Source organism: Rissa tridactyla, chromosome 2 (assembly GCF_028500815.1).
Source record: "Rissa tridactyla isolate bRisTri1 chromosome 2, bRisTri1.patW.cur.20221130, whole genome shotgun sequence".
NCBI classification, from domain to species: domain Eukaryota; kingdom Metazoa; phylum Chordata; class Aves; order Charadriiformes; family Laridae; genus Rissa; species Rissa tridactyla.
The window spans coordinates 147,938,474-147,957,658 of NC_071467.1; the positions used below are offsets into that span (position 1 = coordinate 147,938,474).

Sequence of the window (19,185 nt, forward strand, 5' to 3'; positions counted from 1 at the left end):
ATTAGAATGAAAACCTTAATTATGACAGGTAGGAGAAATAAATCTTTGCACACTTCTCCCTGTATTTTTCTAGGTTTGTGCAATGAAGTAGAATCATTCCTAATGCCTGTGATAAAAAGTCATGTCTTTCTCCATTATCCTCCCTATTCACTAAAGAAAGAAAGGATGTGGGTGCTTCCCTAATGTCTACAAATAAAGAATTTTTCTAGACCAGTCAGAACAAAACTTTAGGGACAATCATTGCAGACTCTGTTCCTTCTCTGCACTAGCTTTTGGACAGACAATTTTAACAGATGCGAGTCGTGATACACCATCACTTCACACGGTATTGAAGATACTAGAGAAGGGAACTTAAGTGTTACTGCAGTTTTCTTGTAACTATTTTCAGATGTTCACTATTCAAATGCATTTGCCACCACTCCACCACTGAAATGTTTTGTATGTACTGATGCAGTCTATTCAAGAGAACAGGTATCATAAACGGATCGAATTTTCTTAATGCTACACTTGATATCAGTACTTCATCAATTTTCAAATTGAATCATAAATTGAGTTAGTCTTAGAAACCCTCTCCATTCTAAAGTCAGCACTTGGCTTTATTGACAGGATTTATATTTAATAGTTTAAGATGAAGAACTGATAATAAAAGTTTTTAAAAAATTGTGCAAATTCAGTTACCTTCATCACAAACTGTAAAATATGATGTAACATAGGAATTATATTTAATTTTGAAAAACGCTAAAGCATGGGTAGTCATTAGTGTAGGTACTGAATTCAACTACTGCTAAGTTAGGCTGTAATTCACTTAGCAATAATGAAGGCAGTATACTGAGTAATTGTTTGTTATTGTTCCCAGCAGAAAAAGGTGCATTATTCTGAGGTTAACTATCGCAATAAAGCAGTAACCACAGTTTTCTGAGTGCGTTTTTCGCAGAGAACCTTAGTCTTCAAACTGTAAAGCCATGTGGTAGAAACCTTGAAAGCAATTAACATGGGGGGAGACTTAAGCTGTTTTGCTAAAAAAAGTTGCAAAAAGGTGTAGTTGCCAGTCTGACACTGAACCTCTGAAGCAGGAGGGAAAGAGGGAAGATGGTAAGGAGTACCTGAACTCGCATTATTCTCCAAGATTTCAAATACTCTTGAGGTATATTTTAACATTCGTCACCAAAAGACTTGTCAGATTTGAGTGAAATTCAGACCTGGGAGCACTCGGTATCTTGCTAGCAATGTCTTGATCGAGATACAACACACGGGAGATGATACTTCTCTGGACTTTGCAGTTGCTAAATCTCAATTACTAATTCTGTGGCCAGAAAGCTACAAAAATAACCACTTTTGATGTAAAACCTTCCAAATGCTATTCCTATAACTGTTTGCTCTTCTAAAATCTGACTCCTTTTGTCTTCATAAGCAGTATTTGCACAGGAGAGCTATTCTAAGTTCTAGGTCTTAAAATAAAGTTCTTCCTGCTTTCCAGGAACCTCCTTTCATCCCATCATTAACCAGGAATATCTAGTATATAGGTATATTTTTGTAGCAGCCCATCAAAACAAACATAAATTTACTCATTCCCCATGATGGAATATGATACTTGATGCATTTAAAAATATGGATAGCATAAGCAATAAGAAATTCTGATTTTAAAAAAAACCCCAGCTGTTACACTAAAAGAATGAATCAACTAGTAGCCCTTTTATCACGCTTCTTTGATTACAATTCAGGAATTCAGGCTAGACAGAAAAAAAAAAAATAGAAACTAGTCCGATTCAAATAGAAATTAATAAATTTAGTCATATTTTAAATCAATTGGAGGAAATCTTGTAAAGTCAATGACTTATTACTGATTCTTGGTTTTTCCAGCAATAGCATTTTTTTCTAATGGAAATGAATTCTGCCTGATTGCTAACTATAATGACATGTTAATTTGTCACACCAAAAACATCGCTAACAAGAGAATATAATACATCTGTAGATAATAATTCTGCACACACTTTACCGTTTCTTAATGCTTTAATGGGTAAGAAATGGTGATGCATTTATTTTTTAGTAGATGGCTATTTTATTATCAGTTATCCATATCAAGCTTAATTAAGAATGCAGACACCTATCATTTTACGACATGCATGTTAATTTGTTACAATAAACCAACTCACTTTATGCTAAGCAGCACCTTTACATACATGCACAGGTAACCCAAGTGCCCTCTCTACAATACTCTGACTCTAATAATAAATCAGAGCTTAAAATCAGATGTTTAAACATGTTTAAGATAAAGCCAATGTCTAATTAAACAACCTCTTTGGCGCTTTATTTTTACTAACTCTCCATTCCTGTGATAACTCTCTCAATATAATGCTCCCTTCAGACACGGACTGTAGTCCCTTTGAACTTGGAAAAGTGGTGGAACATGAAGGATATTGTTAATATTACTATTTGCTGTGCTTTATTTTGATACCTTTTTATAGTACCAGAAGTTTATTAAAGCATAAGCTTATTAAATAAGTACAGTTTTAAAAGCTGAAAAAAAAAAATCTCATTACATCATATTGTGCTGATTACTAGTAACTGCATTAGCACTTTCTTGTGCTGATAAAAGCATGGCTGAGTTTTATCTGCGGACGGTTTTATTTGTAATGGTTAACTCTCGCTTCTGTGAACAGAGAAAAGTTCAAATTCCTTCTAAAGTAAAGCTTCTGGGAATGATGCAAAGTATCTTACCTCTCAACTAAACTAGTTATATTTGCTTATAGTTAGAAATCAGTCTTCAATAAAATACATATACTGTTGCCTGATCATGACAATGAATCTTGAAATAAAAAGATGACAAAAATTGGCCTGCACTGGTAAGTCACCATTGGCAAGTAAGATCAAGGAACAGCTTCACTGAAAGGATCAAACTAGAAAAGTTTAGGGGCTTCAAAGGGGAAAAATATGGCTATTTAAAAATACTTTAAAAACACTAAGATCCTTCCCTTTTGATGTAGGTAAAGCTAACTTACATGTTTGACCCAACACTGTTAAGTATAAACCAAAGCATTTTGCACCCCATTCAACCCTGCCAAATACTAACAAATTAATAACACATATATTAGAAGTGAAAAGATTCTTTGTTGGAAAATGTTTATTGTAAGTTAACACACAAAATGGCCAAGAAGGTCCTTCACTTAAGCCTCTTTAAAGCACAGCCACTTGCGAACCTGTAACTGGTAAGAAATCTCAGACAAAAATACGAGTAACACCATGTGTAACGTCCAATATGCACTTTACACCACAAAGACTGTGGAAAGTTTGTGGGTTTTTCTCTTTTAAAATGAGACTTTAGACATAGCTTACATAAGTAAAAAAGTTTAACTTATTCTGAGGTTACCTAATGCAAGTTTTTAAGTTAGTCATCTTAACACAGACAGTAATAAGAAACATAGTAGTGCTCATCAGACAGACTGAAGATATGCATTTATTTGACTTGTTCTGCTCTGTATTTCAGACTATTGGACACGCTGTATAGACTTGTTTCTTACTGTCAAATGCAGTTTTGCGAGACAATACATGGTAAAACACTCCTGTGATCCAGATGACTTCTGTGAGATCACACAGACAAATTTCAGGGAAGATTTGTACAAAAAGTGAGTAAAGTAAGTTGTACTATAGACATCTGTGCACAAACACCTTGGAAGAAAAGCTGATTGAACCTGCCTAAAGAGAGCCGTGTAGGGCTCTCCTCTGCTCAGCAGTGAACTCCGCTAAGAGAGAGCCATTGCCGTCCCCAGCTGCTCTGTCTCCTCCTTAGGTGAGGCTTCCGCAGGGGACTGGGAAGGAAATAAAGAATGAAACTCAAGCATCTCCTTTTCCAAAAGGAAAATATAAACGAGGTTGAGGGAGAGGGAAAGGAGAGACAGATCATGGCAAATACCAGACCAGATTCCCTCTGGCTCTGCTTCTTAATTAGGGGAAGACTAAGTGGTATATGAACAGATGGGAAATGAGCCACTCCTCACTTAACACAGATCTATGAGCCACAAAGCCAGAACAGGGAGGATATCCTTCAGATATAAACAAAAAAATATGTCCGACTCTTACCCTCCAAGAGATACAGATCTGATGATCTAACAACATTTTTACCATCACTTACTGCTAATATATAGAACTTCGATATTGTAGGAGGCACCAGTGGAGTATCTATCTATCCATACAACGCTGGAGCAGTAGTCAGAAGTAGTTAATAAAAATCACCTGCTTATACTATAGCGTTAGTGAGCCCAAAACTCAAAGAAAAGAGGGTCACAGTGCTCTGTCCCTTTCAGATTTTCCCAGCCTTCCCCAACATTATCGGTCCTCCGGCACAACTCAAACATCCGTCAGCCACTCCGTATCCTGTGCCGCTTCACGGCTTCACTCAGCATCTCACTGCAAGGCTCCTGCTCCGAGTGTGCCTGTTCTGCCAATTCCCCATCCACTTCTCATTTGTGAAGTTTTAATCTTGCACCTGCTGGTTTTTTGGGTTTTTTTTGTCTCAGGAGAAAGAAAAGGTTTTGTACTTTTAAAGTGTGAATACTTTTACGAGGTCATTTAAAGACTACGCTAAATTACCTGTGTAATTACTCATACAACCAAAGACACATTTAACATGCCAAGCTCAAAGATACCTCTACTGGATAAATTTCTTTCACATACTTCCCCCTCTCTCCCAAATAGTTTCCCTCTGAGAAATCGCTGGCTGGAAGTCTCACTGCCCTTATATAATCCTATATAAAAAATATCACCTATATTGCACTGAGTAGCAGGCAACCAGAAATACTCATCTGGTCTTCAGTACTGAGAGGCTACAAATCACAAAGAATTTGTACTGTACCACAGAATTAATTTCTGATAAAGTAATAAAAATACAGCTTATATAAATGGGCAAAAGCTTCACCACTTCCTATTTTTTCATTTCCCAAAGAGTTCTTGATAGAAAAATCTAATCAGCACACCTAAATTACATGTCATCATTTCACCCAAGAACAGCACAATCTTTAGCAGATTAACTGTCAGGTTATTTAGTTTTAATATAGACCCACTATCTTCCCTCAGCATCTCTTTCCCAAACTCTCAGCAATCTGCGCAGAGTTTTATTTGCTAAAGTAAAAATATATTAGGTAAGGAATAAGGCGCTCTTAGGATCTGATCCACAATTCTTTGAAGTTCACAGGAGCTTTTCTAAAGCATTCAACACATTTTCATAAACTAGAATCCAACACAACCTCTACCCAGCATAAGCCATTTCAGTTCACCCAGCCATTCCTGAACTGAACTCCAATCTCTGCTTTTTGGACAAGGTACAACTTCCAGAAAGGCAGCCTTGATTTTTCCAACTTCAGAAGACCAAGATTCGCCACTGTAGTTTTTCTAGTATTTAATCATTTGTATTGCTGAATAGGTGAGTTTAACTTTGAATTTTATTTCTTTCCTTTTCCAGTCATTCTCACTCATTCTTATCTAGGATTTTCCTGCAAGGATGCTCACATACTACTTACTTCCCAATTCTAACTTTTGCAAATGCAGCAGGTCAAACTCTTGTCACTCCCACCACAAGGCATCCCCTATGCCCTTAAATACCTTTGATGCCATTTTTCTGCATTTTTTCTATATTCGAATTCTCAACATCCTTTTTTAAGATGACTAGCACCAAAATTATATATAGTATTAGCTTCAGGTATAAAATAAACAGATGTTAAAAAAAGTTAAGAGTTCTGTCTGGTCTTATTTTATACCTTCCAATTTATCCACCCAAGGGTGCAGTTACTCCTAGTCAGGAGCTCACAATAGTGCTGAATTCTTGTCCTTTCTGACCTCTTGTTCCTTCTCAGAGCTACTACCTCCCCAAATGCAGCCTTCCCCGCTCTGCGGTTCTACACTCCTTTTTAGTCATATAACTATTCATCTGACTGTATTAAAAAGCATCTAATTTGGACAGGCTCAGAATGCCAGGTGATCAAAGTGGGTTTTGTACAAAATCCTGGTCTTTATCCCACTTTATCATTGGGATGGATTTTGCATCTTCTGCAGGTTTTCACTACATGAAATGTCAGCTGCTCACTGACAATTAGATTTTGATTGTTGTCATTTAATCATCAATTATTTACATAATTTTTATTTTTTATTATAAAGCCCCACAATAACTGGCATTTTAAAAATCAAAGTCACAAAATATCAAGCCAAATACTTTGTAAGAGGCATCCTCAAGAGTCCTTAGAAGCCAGCTAAAATACCACCTAATGCTTTATCCTTTGGAAGTCTATTTTTACCTTGCACATTTGTCAAGAAAAATGGCAGCCTGCTGTAATGAAGTAACATGAATGATGTTATTGATAATGCTAGTTGTGCCAACACCAGACACCAAAAATAGCAAACCGATTTCCAGAGAGACTCTGGTTGTTTCTAAGAGCAACAAGTTAAGCTGTTTGGAGCTATTTTCTCCAACTGAGACCATTTTTGTGAGAAAACACATGGCGCAGCGCCACTGAAGTACAGGAAAAGCTTGTCGTCCCCCACTCCCTCCATAATTGTAAGCTATATTTATAACTGGCAAAGTATTGCCCTCCTCTTCAAAGACGAACTGCCGGCGAGGCTCTTCCTCCTCTGCCCACTTTGCTTAAAACGTTCACAGCACGGATATTTATCTCCACAGTGGGAGGCCAAGGATTAGCCACAGCCTCCAAGAGGGTGGAGAGATTTAAAGGTCAATTTAATTAGCTCATTCTAATCTCTTACACATCTAATGTAAATGTCATTGTTTTCTAACTGCTACTTTAGCAGACAAGATTATATTTGAGAAACTTTGAACATACAAACTATGTGTTGGATGTAATACAAATACTTCACGTAACTAATCTAAAAAGGGAGCCTAATAAAAATTGTCATTGAGTCAGAGCTTTTCCTAAAAAAGAGAAAAAGGGCAATAGGAAAATTCTGGTGATAAAGTGTGGAGATCTTTAGAAGAGCAGTAATCTTTCAAACTGACTGGCTTAACAGCTTCTCATTGATTTAAATCTTTCCCATTTTGTGATGTCTGGACAAAGGCAAACAACAGTTTCTGGTACTGTGATCTCATCCAAAAGTCGTGGAAGGCTAAAACGAGCTTCACAAGCCCAATGTACCCTAAAGACAAATCAGATCCTATCCCAGGCTATTTCAGAGTGCCTCTGGGCAAGCTCTGCATGAACGAACAGGCGAAAACAAGTGCTCAGATGATGCTCTGTGATGACTGAAATCATAGGTCAGTGGAAAAGGCTGGCAGCAGTTCATCGCTGTTAGAGAATCATGTACAGACGGTCTGGCCGTTCTTCTGTGACAGCAGCTACAGTGGTGCTGCCTGGCCCGTGCACAGCTTCTTGTGAAGACAAGCCTGCAGCTCCCCCCAACCTTTTTTTTTCTTGTTACAAGACCTCAGGAATGATGGATATGGATGAATTAGACATGGATTACTGATTAAGAAGCACATCAAAGAGATAACGGTGTCATACAACTGGACACAGACACTCCAAGTTGTTTTTTTTTTGCTGTAATCTGAAATAAACAGCCCGCTTCTGGGATGGCGTTCAGGACAGTGTTTCGCCAGTGATTTCTAGAGAGAAGAAAGGCAGATAGTATTTTAATGTAACAACAGAAGCACCAAACCCAGAGATGTCTGGTTTTGTCATACGGGGAAGAGCAGGGAAGACTCTGGGGTTTACTTTGTCTGCTGGCACCGTGCATTCTACCACTGCCATTGAGCAGGCTCATCTCTGGAAACAGTGATGAGAAAACATGATCAGGAGACACTGATCTCCGACACTGACACGTGTTTAAGAAGTTCGGCATGTAATGAAGTGTACCTGACAGGTAACATATGCTACAAACACAGTCAGTGGTATGACCTGCCCTTGCCTTTGGCAGCTGTATGGACAATACCGCACGATGACTTCTTGTGAGCTTAAAAGCAGGGCTCTCCAAAGACTTACGGTAAACGTCATGGGGCCTCCAAAAGACGAGAACAGACCACCACTGCTCCTGTGGTACACCTGTCAGAAATATAGCGTCCCTTCTATGATCTCGTCAAGATGCGGATGCACAACACTCACAAGATGTGAAAACCTATGAACCTATAAGCAAGTTGTATTCAGGGAGTGATTACTGTGGTGAAAGACACTGAAAAAAAGAAAGGCAAAACACCAACTTTTTCTTTTTTGCACTGAGCTATCCTTCCAAGAGAAAGGCTATGGTTTCCTTGACTTGGTTGAATGAGAGTTTAATGAATAAAACATGTGATTCTTTCCTAAATCAAGCTATCCAGACTGTAGGTCTGGATTTGGAGCTGTCAGCTTAAGCCATTGCTTTGGAAAGAGCTAGGGCTTTTTCTGGGAGCTTCTCTCCTTCAACCCTGAAAAGCTTGGCTTGATGCCTCACTTCCAGTGGCTGTCTCCGTAGGAGCTCAGGGAGTGCCTATCAGCTCATTGTTTTGATGCTGCCAGCACATGCTAAATTACTTTTTTCCTAGTTCGAATACCCAATTGTGAATGACACTAAGTTTAGGGAAGGAACTGCTGAAAGCAAGGCAAGTTAAATGTTTTCTCTAGGGAAGAATATGAGAAACTGGAGGTTAAAATTTCTGTTGCCATACATACTAAGGTTAAGTCCCACAGCCACTAAATTCTTATTTGGGTTCACACTTAGAATCATAGAATCATAGAATCTTCATGGTTGGAAAGGACCTTTGAGATCATTGAGTCCAATGATACACACACCAAGAAAAAAAAAAAAACAAAAAAAACCCCAAACCACCACAAACAACCAACCTACAATCTCTCCACTAGAGCATGCCCTCATGTGCCAAATCTACACGTTTCTTAAATACCTCTAGGGATGGTGACTCAACCACCTCCCTGGGCAGGCTGTTCCAGTGCCTGACCACTCTTTCAGTAAAGTAGTTCTTCCTAATATCTAATCTAAACCTCCCCTGACGCAGCTTCAGACCATTTCCTCTGGTCCTGTCATTATTCACCTGGGAGAAGAGGCCAACACCCACCTCTCTCCAACCTCCTTTCAGGCAGTTGTAGAGGGCAGTGAGGTCTCCCCTCAGCCTCCTCTTCTCCAAGCTAAACATGCCCAGCTCCTTCAGCCTCTCCTCATACGACTTGGTCTCCAGACCCCTCACCAGCTTGGTAGCTCTCCTCTGGACACGCTCCAGCACTTCAATGTCCCTCTTGTACAGAGGGGCCCAGAACTGAACACAGCACTCGAGGCCCCACCAGTGCCGAGCACAGGGGGATGATCGCTTCCTTACTCCTGCTGGCCACGCTATTCCTGATACAAGCCAGAATGCTGTTGGCCTTCTTGGCCACCTGGGCACACTGCTGGCTCATGTTAAGCTGGTCATTCACCAGCACCCCCAGGTCCTTTTCTGCTGGGCAGCTTTCCAGCCACTCTGCCCCAAGCCTGTAGCATTGCTCGGGGTTGTTGTGACCGAAATACAGGACCCGGCACTTGGCCTTATTAAACCTCATACAGTTGGCCTTGGCCCATCGATCCAGCCTGCCCAGGTCCCTCTGTAGATCCTTCCTACCCTCAAGCAGATCAACACTCCCACCTAGTTTGGTGTCGTCTGCAAACTTACTGAGGGTGCACTCAATCCCCTCATCCAGATCATTGATAAAGACATTAAACAAAACTGGCCCCAAAACTGAGCCCTGAGGGACACCACTGGTGACCGGCCGCCAAGAGGGTTTCACCCCATTAATCACAACTCTCTGGGCACGGCCATCCAGCCAGTTTTTAACCCAGCAAAGAGTATACTTAAGGCACCAAATCCTAGAACATAATATTCAGATTGCAAACTTCATTTTTTACATGCTGTAAAGGCCACAAATGACATAGATTTTGTTAGCATAGCTGGCTCAAGACCTTACTATCACTAATGCCTATGCCCACGTCAAACAAGACGTCAGCAGTTCTGAATATCTTGGTGCCAGTGTCCATTTGGGATCCACAAACTGTATAGTCTGCTACAGGCACCTCATCTGACACTCTTTTCATGCACTGACAGACTTACCATGCTAAAATGACCAGCACAGGAATTTTATTTTCAAGAAAGTTCTTTCTTCCAGGACTTTTTATGCATTTTATTAAATGTCCAATGAGAAGATCATGAATGATCTTGTGGGAAGATGATCCCACTCCTAACATAGTTATTGCTGACCTTGTTGTCTCTAGTTTGATGCTAGAGGTGGCTTGTTCCTTCCCAAACCAAGGGCCAATAAATGGGAGGCATGAATTTCAGCGCAGAAGCACCAGCAGGGAGCTCTGATTAATATTTGTTTTTCTGAAGAAAGATATCATCCCAGACTGTAAAATAGTTTTTAAGATCTTAATGTGATGTCTTAGGAATGGATAAGTCACACAGAATTAGCAAAAATATTCACAAGTTGACAAGAATTTTGGTGAACTGAAGTTTAGATACTTGAAAATTATATTAAAGGCTGACTTCTGAAAAATGAACCTAGAATTTGCATTATTTACCTGATGCCATATTAGGTCTCAACTATAAATCCTTCTATATAGAAAACTACGAGAGATATTGAAATGTAAGGAGACACCCATATCAGAAGTGAAAGATACTGAGTTAATACGGTTTGCTATTAAAGAAATTGCTTAAAAGCAGGAATTCTCAATTTTCATTTTAGATTTCAATCTTTTCTGTGGAAAAATGCACATAGAGAAATAATAATAATCTCTAAATTAAAAAGAACTTCTCCTAAAAGACCATTAAAAAGACCATCTTCTAAAAGTTCTTCATGAATTCTTTGTCGTGTACAGAGAACCTCCACAAACTGCTCCCGCAGACAGGCAAAGTCAGATCTGAGCATGTCTCCTATTACATCGGGTACTAAAAATTTAAGGAAAATCAGTTGTGCTCTCCCCCATCCCCAGTAGAAAGCTCATTAGGTACCCTGGGACACTGGTGCCCTCTGGTAAGAGCAATTCTGTTTTATTAGGCAAGAACCCAGTCTCCCTCTTTTGCCTAGCAAAATCCAGATGTGGGATTCAGCAGTAACTTTAAGCAAGAACAGATGTGCTGGAGCATAGTAAAGTAAGTTTCCCTTTCCAGAGCAACAGCAACAGAAGCATTTGTAACTGTAGTAGATGCTATTTTTCTAGAGTTTGTTGGGGGGCATTAAAATAGCTGCTTGCCTGTTAATCCCTCGTAATTTTGCAGTTTACAGAAGCTATTCCTGTAATTCTTCTGACAGAACTGCACTCTTGGATTCTGTAACATAAGAAATTATGTCAATCATGTTGAAAAGACACCCCATAGTTACCAGAGCTACCCCATGTATTTTGGAAAAAAAGAGGCCTTTCTGTAGAATAACCTTTGCCAAACTGATATCTAAAGCTATGGGGGAATGCAGAAACTGAAAATTAGTTTAGCACTGTAGTGAGGGATTTACTTTACTACATTTGTTTTCTAATCCCTTTTTTGTTCTTTTCTGCTAGAAACTCTCAAGTATTTTCTTGTCAATGTTAGGAGGATTTTAAAGAGTTAGGGATTCTTTTTCAGTGAAACAGAAGACACTAAAAAATACAAGATCAAGATAATTTACCCTATCAAGGCAAAAACGGCCATTATTTAACGCTCTGGCTTGTGGAATTACTTTGACACTTTTAAAAATTATCTTTAATTTGATGCAACAGATATCTTCCTAATACAAGATCACCAAGAAGGAAAATGAGGGTCTAATAAAAGATTTTTTTGACATAAGAACAAAGTTTCTTAACCTAGATTGAAGACTTAAATTGTCATAACAAGTTTCTATAGGCAACCTTTGAATAAAACTCAGGGTTTAACTAACTTCATACTGTATTTTCCACGTTGCTGTCCATAGTAAAGAATGAATCACCAAAAAAACTCCACTCAGTATTAGCAAACACACATGTATCTCCAGGGAACTTTAATCCTAGGTTCAGTACTAATCAAAACGTCTCTCAGAGATGCTCAACCAGCTATGAAAGACAGATGTAGGACAGATTACCAAAGAGACCTCAAAAAAAGGAGTTGGTTTTCATCATGTGAAGGGAGGGAGTCCGTTATAGGAATCATAATTGCCATTACTAGAAATGGCTTCCTGTAAGGCATGGACCATATACAATTTAAGGAATTCCCCTGACTCTGAAGTTGGTTGGGTTGTAGGAAAAAATAGTACTTTATGAGATTTAAATCTCTCTTTAGGGATAAGAGGAGACCTCTGTAAGAGAAGATCCCTACATTAACCATTCCATACGTGAACTAAGCCTACGTGTTAAGCAGTCTACAAAATTACTGTACAAAGCGAATAACACAATGTCAAGAATTAAAATTAGTACAGCACAGCAATTAGAGCGTACACTACCAAATTCTTCTCATGAGGTAGGGATTTTTTAGTCTTTCCTTATAAGTAAGCACTATCTGCCCTCTGGAACAACTCATCAAGGATATCTGCAGAACATTCTGAAAATAAAAACATTTAAAATTAATGTTTTTCCTGATTTAAACTGATGTGTCTGACTAATGAACAAGGTAATTGGGTTTATTTATCTAAACCGATCCTATCTTGCTCAATAATGGGAATGACATTGTTCGCAATTGATTAGGACTCCCTTCCTGAAAATCATTATATAAGAAAAACTACCCAGAGAAATTTATTTACTATCTCTTCCCGAAGCTTTCCCTCAGTTCCATACCGCACAGGCTTTTTCCAATTCATGTTTGGCTCCGAGTATACAATATTCATTGGAACAACTTCCTTGAAGACAATGATTATCTGAAAATACATACAGTGACTCTCCCTTTGTCAAATTAGATTTTGTTTTTAAATCACAGAGAATGTAACATCAAAAGGAAAGCAACTTTTACTATTAATAGGGATAATCCCCATTGTTCACATGGGGTGACTTGAATTTTCATTTATGTGTATTTCTGTAAAAATAATTTAGTTTAAAAAGTGAGTTCAAAATACATTACTACTACGAGCATTTTTAAAAAGTTTTTTCAGAACAGTCCAGTAGAATAAGAATTCAGAGTGATAAACTGCTTGGATTGAGCTAAGAAAGAATAGTGAATGCAGACATTGACTTCCCTTAGATCAAAATTAATACTATCTTCTGTTTTTCACTAAATATACTTGAAGTACTAAATAATATTTAAGAATTTTTTCTAACTACTACGTAATTCTGTTGAATCAGAAACCAGGATGTTGTTACATTTTCAAAAAAGCCCAAAACACATAGTTACCAACAAGTATTTTTGGTTTTAATCTGAAAATACGGACATTTAATTTAGTGTCAATCCTTTAACTTTGTTTTATCACTGTTACCATCAATAAATCCAAACAGCAGTGTAACATAGTTACAACAGGAATTTCTGTTGTAGAACAATCTCACAGTGGTGTGGAACGCAGCATTTTTGATTATGCGAAGTTTGCCAGTTTTAACTAATGCCAGCATCTTGCCTTCTAATGCATTTACTGAAATGTAACTTTTATTGCCTAGGAACATCATTGCCCCATCTTCTAAAATATATCAAGCATGAGCTGACACTGTAATTTTAAGTTTAGAAGCAATCACATGTCCTTCCTCTTTGACATACTGATCCTTTTCCTTTGTCAAGAAAAAGGAAATCTTCATATAAAGGGATCAAATAACTTCCCAAACAATGGGATGCTCTTTGGTCCATCAGGAAAATTGAACCAAGAATGCAATTTGATATAACTGTTTTAAGCGTTGGCCTGAGTTTTGGTGTATTTCCTCTTAAATGGTTCTTCAGTAAACAGGATAATGAAAAACCATGGGATACGATCACGACAGCTCTACCAAAAGAAACCAACCCAACCCTCTTCTCCACCTAACTGTGAAAATGTCTTACCAAAGTTACAGTGATATATATTGAGATCCATAACCTAATCTCCAACTCCACTCCTGCAAGCAGATTTTAACCCGTCTATGCGTTTTTAACACATTGCTTGCTATTGAAAAGGGGAAAAATTGGTAAAGGGGATAGTTGAAGGACTTAGATGTGATTTTGGCTGCAGTATTCTGTCTGCTCAAGGTAGCAAGAACGGGAGCGTTACGGCAAATGCATTTTGTGCAATTTGTTTAGCTACTCGAAACCATTTATTAAATACCTTCTCCTAATATATCTCAGTGACAGGCTACAAACACAATTGCAGCCCACATCAAAATAGTTTTAAAGAGCAAAAGAGCACGACAAGAAGCGGCACTGGGTTATACAGCAAGTGCTCTTTAGGACAAGACATCTCGTGTGAATGCAGAAGGACTTGTCCCTGTGACTGAAATAGCGTGCATTAGGAGCAGTTGATGGAAAAGGGAATGTCAGTGAGTATTGGCGAATCAGACTGAAGCAGAGTTCAAGAACTTTCTTTCGCAAAGACAGAAAGAGGCTTTGACTGCAAGGAACAACCCTGCCAAATTCGAGAGCCATTTCTTGTTTTGCTGTATCTGCTCTACGCAAGCTATTTGTTTCCAGATCCTCTTAACAACGGAAATAGAGACATAATGAAGCAGTATGAAGTTGGCAGCCCACAGGTCACTCTTTTCTAAACAAAAAGAGCATGGAGGAAAAAAAAAAAAAAGGCTGTGGTCGTTTCAGAAACAACATCTCACACAGACACACCACTGAAGCAACTGTTATCTAAGTGACCCAGCTGAATATAGCATCTCTTGTCAGTAGTGTCCAGACATTATTTTTTCCTCATTCCTCATTGCAAGAGGTATCACCCCGCGGTTTTAATAATACGGCTTATGACTGGGAGGTACTCTAACGGGAAACGAGGGGGACTGAAGATAGCAGCAGGATAGGAACCAGAAGGCAGTTAGGGCAGGCAAAGAGGTGAAATAGAAATATTCTGCTTGCAGGTGGGGGAAGGAGTACAAAGAATGTCTTCTTTTTCTCTTAGTTTTCCTCCAACTTATATAAAAATAAAATAACTTTATTTCAGCACATCGGCCCGTTTGTTCACAGCTGCACCATTACTAACCTTTAAAATCTGTATACATCACCACTTCAGGTGTTTTGAAAATGAACTTACCTGGAAGTCTTGATCATCAATTCCAAACCTCTCTCTTAGATTACGGAAAACCATTGGACAATATTCCTTAAATTTGAAATGACTTGGCATGTTTTCTCTGAAAGAACATAAAACCAAATCAACTTCATTCACTTGCATATGCGATAAGTAACTCTAGAGCATTCTGTCTCCATTCTGTTCATACAAAGCAGATGATAAGGAGATTTACAATCTTTCTTCTAATGCTTTTTTTTTTTCCCCAATGAGATTTGGTCTCACCCTATTCTTTTTCTTTACAACGTTTAATAAATTTATACATATTTGTCTCTACCAAGCTACAACATAGCTGGATGAAATAAACATGAACTATATTTTGCTAACTTTGTAACCTGGACTCAAAAGCAGAAAAGGATGTTTTCCCATTGCCCTAAAATTGCTTCGAAGGTGAAATCTTAGATTGGATTACACAAGAATTACTATACCATCTGTGACACCAGAAAGTACTGACAGTGCCAAAGCTTCAAGAAAAATGGACTCATTCAGTACGGGGCTAATTTTAATATCCTAGTGTTAATTTCAGACTTATATGTGAGAAAAGTTATTTTGACCTTTGCCATAGAAGAGGAGATCCAAAGTAGCAGAATTATTCCTTTTTCCAAATATATTCTTGAATAAAATTCAGGTTATACACAAAACAGCATTAATAGTTTTGTATGTTTGTACATACTGTTCATGGACCGCTTTATTTTTAAGAGACACAGATATTACATGAAATGATCTTAATACTTTTGGAGCTTCTGTATGATTGGTATGATTTCCTATTATGGATTATAAAAAGCTGAACATTTTTCAGCTTCGATATATGCTTAAAATTCTTGCTCTTGTTCAAGTATTTAATTTAATAAAAAGTACATGCACGTGAATTTATGTTTTTAAAAATACCCAAATAAACGCTTATATCAGCCGTAAATACCAAGAAAGGATAACCTTCAATACGTAAGATACTCATAAGGCAATAATAAACCATATGGAGGAAAAAATACTACCCAGCAGCCCCTGCTGTTGCTTTTCAGAACAGCACAGATGGTTACGCTTATCGCAGGATTAACTTAATCATCAAAACTTCAGTCCCATCAACTGAAAAATAACAGAGTTCACGGTACTTCATAAAAATATCTCTGCCACTACCCACTTCTACGAAGAATTGTTGCTTGTACTTACTTGTTGAAAAGGTGATTGTCCACCTTTATCTTTGAGTATGCTTTGAAATCATCTGGCATCAACATAACGGGGATTTGAACATGGCTCAGTTCATTGATCTAGAGAAAACAGAATATATTTAGTTGCTGATGTCTTTGCAAAAATGCTGCATGTGTCTTAATTATGAAAATGTTATTCAGTCTCCTGTTTCCTGCACGTACGTCCTGGGAGCGAATGTAAGTAAAAGAGGAATTCACAAGGAAATTTATTATTTCCAGATTAAGTACGATCCCAAAACAGACACTTTGGAAAAGAAGAGACAGCATTCCATATTTATACTAGTTTCAGAAAAAAAAGTGCTTCAAAGCACACCTGGAGTTTACTTTTTATGGAAGGTCAATGAGGATGCCAACAAAATGGTCTTTAATCCCAACACACTGTTCTTATTTTGTCAACTGAGCTACAGTCTCCAAAGATAACTCAAATTCTGTATATCAAACAACTATTTACCTTTGCAGCTTACGAGCTAGTCTTACACGTCTGTATAGTGAAAATAAAATGCAATTTTGCTTACATGCTCAATAAGCAGAGCTTGCTTCTTCCAGTAGTGCAGACCTCAGCTGAGTTTTTGTAAGTCAGAGCATTTAGGCATTTTTTTGATTGTTCAAGTCGGACAAACTACTTAAATAGCTTAATTTTTGCTTAGAAATAGGTGCAGAAGTAAATTCTAAGGTTGTCCTTATTTTGTTCTATTTATGGGGACCACCTATTCTTTCTGGTTTTGAAATAAGTATTGTCAGTCTTCTCAAGATTAGAATTTTTCATATATATTTGAAATCCACTTCTGGACACATCTTTATGATAAAATGTAGACAACTTTACCATTACCTAGTTTGTAGGCATGTTTTAATTACTGCAGGTATTAATCTATCCTTACTTTAGTAAATTTTAACTAAAACATGATAAACGTAGAATTGTGAGCTTGCAACGGTGCTTTCAAACCACGAATGAAATATCCATTACAACAACAGTCACCAAATACCCATGACATACATTTTACCTATGTTCTTAGGGTGCCCTACACCCTGGTCACGCATCTCGATTTCCCCGGTTTAAATACTTTTGCTCATGCGGAGCACATTTTGCTTCAGCAGTTTTCTGCAGGTTTTAGGGGAAAACCCACCCTACACGAATACAAACACAGACTGGGAGTGGACAGAGCAATGTAGGGGTGCTCCACTGCTCTCAGCGCTGGTTATCCGACACTGTTTTCCAACTAGGAAGCTGCTGGTTGCCTATGAAAGCTATCCTGCTTAAGAGAGGCTTTTGGAGAAACCTTCACTGCAGCAGCTATAGGTTGTAAATACAGAGGAAAAAAATGCACTCGCTGCAAGTATGACTTTTGCAAAATAACATAAGAAAACAGCTGAGGAGCCTTTTTGCTCTTAAACAGCGGAAAGCACCCAAGGCAAGCAGGAGGCAGGTCCGGCAGCCTCATCGCTTTTCAGTACCTTCAGAAGTCCCAGTAATGCTTCCCGTCATGTCTCATTTTCATTATTCAGACCCCTGCAGCCCACACGAAAACTGATAAAATCCGTTGAATTTACTTTACAGAACGCTTCTTCACAAAGCCCCGAAAAGCTCTAGATAGAGGCAGAGCAGTTCTATAGCAGAGCAGAGAAAGCAGACAGAAAGATGTCTGGGATGCACTCAATGTGCTCTGCTCCTTGGAGTTGTAGGGAAAACACTCTTTCCTCCTTCTAAGGGAGAGAAAGAAGAAACTCCAGTAAAATTTTGAAAACACAGCTGTACAAACCTAATAAATCACGCTGACACCTCATTAAATACAACATAAAATAACAAAACATTGATCGAAAATCACTACATCTAACATACATGCTCTTTACTACAGTTGATATCGCTGTACATCAATCTCACCCTGAAATCACAGGGCAGGATCATGAGTCTGCAGAACTAGTCTAGCTGTTGTACAAATAAAACTACAGACGAGTAGGTATATTATGCAGAGATATGAAACTTTAGATTTGCTTATACGGAATTACCTACTCTCTTAACGGTCGGATTGTACAACAAATTGCACACCTGAAGGAGGGATAACAGAGACCTACGTGCATCCCCACCCCAGCCAAAAGTGATCCCAAGAATATCTTCCATTGAATACTCTCAATAATGCTGAATTCACACATCTTCAAATGACCTACCTACAATTCCCAAGTTTCCTTAAAAATTTGGATTTTAGATTATCAAAATTGCATTGATCAAAATTTCACATGCATTCACTTTCTTAATTTAGTAATGTAAATTAAAATCTCTGAAATACACCTATAGAATGTAAAATCCCTGAATACACCTACAGAATTGCTTTCACGCTGTGAATATTCAAATTTGTGCTATAATTGCACAGTTCTAATTGTGCCTGTAGGCCTTACAAATGTCATCTGCATAGTAGAATAATATAGCCAAATGGGCTCATATTTGCATACTTTAGAGATTCTTTTATTCTAAACAAAAATTCCAAAATAATTCTCCCAGGAAGTTCCCTACAGATGTGAACGTACATACATACACACACACATTCCACCCCACCCCCCACCCCCCCCAATCAGGCAAAAAATGCAGGCTAACAGAAGGGTTTTGGGTTTTTTTTGGTTTTGTTTTTGTTTTTTTTGGGGGGGGGGGTGGGTAGGGCAGGGGAGAGAGGGGAGGGCTGGGGTTTTTTTCGGGGGTGTGTGTGTGGATGTAGGTTTGAGATTCGTTCAAGTTGCAGGTATGTAGAAGCGATCTCTCTAATATTTTAGCGAATTCCTCTCTAGCAGGAGAGGGGGGAAAAAAAGGCAGGTGATGAACACACAGTAGAAATGACCTTTGGTATAGCACACAGCTGAGTAAT

The 19,185-nt window shown here is 38.3% G+C and overlaps 1 protein-coding gene across 6 annotated transcripts in view; it reads right to left on the reverse strand.

Moving 5' to 3' along the window:
• The window catches only part of PIP4K2A (phosphatidylinositol-5-phosphate 4-kinase type 2 alpha), a 115,880-nt gene that overhangs the window by 34,800 nt on the left and 61,895 nt on the right, over positions 1-19,185 (reverse strand). For all 6 annotated transcript variants that reach the window (XM_054189361.1, XM_054189362.1, XM_054189363.1 and 3 more), the window contains 2 exons: positions 16,296-16,393; positions 15,096-15,192 (listed from right to left, as the gene is read on the reverse strand). In XM_054189361.1, coding sequence (XP_054045336.1) covers positions 15,096-15,192; positions 16,296-16,393 — 195 coding nt within the window. The remainder of the gene's footprint in view (positions 1-15,095; positions 15,193-16,295; positions 16,394-19,185) is intronic.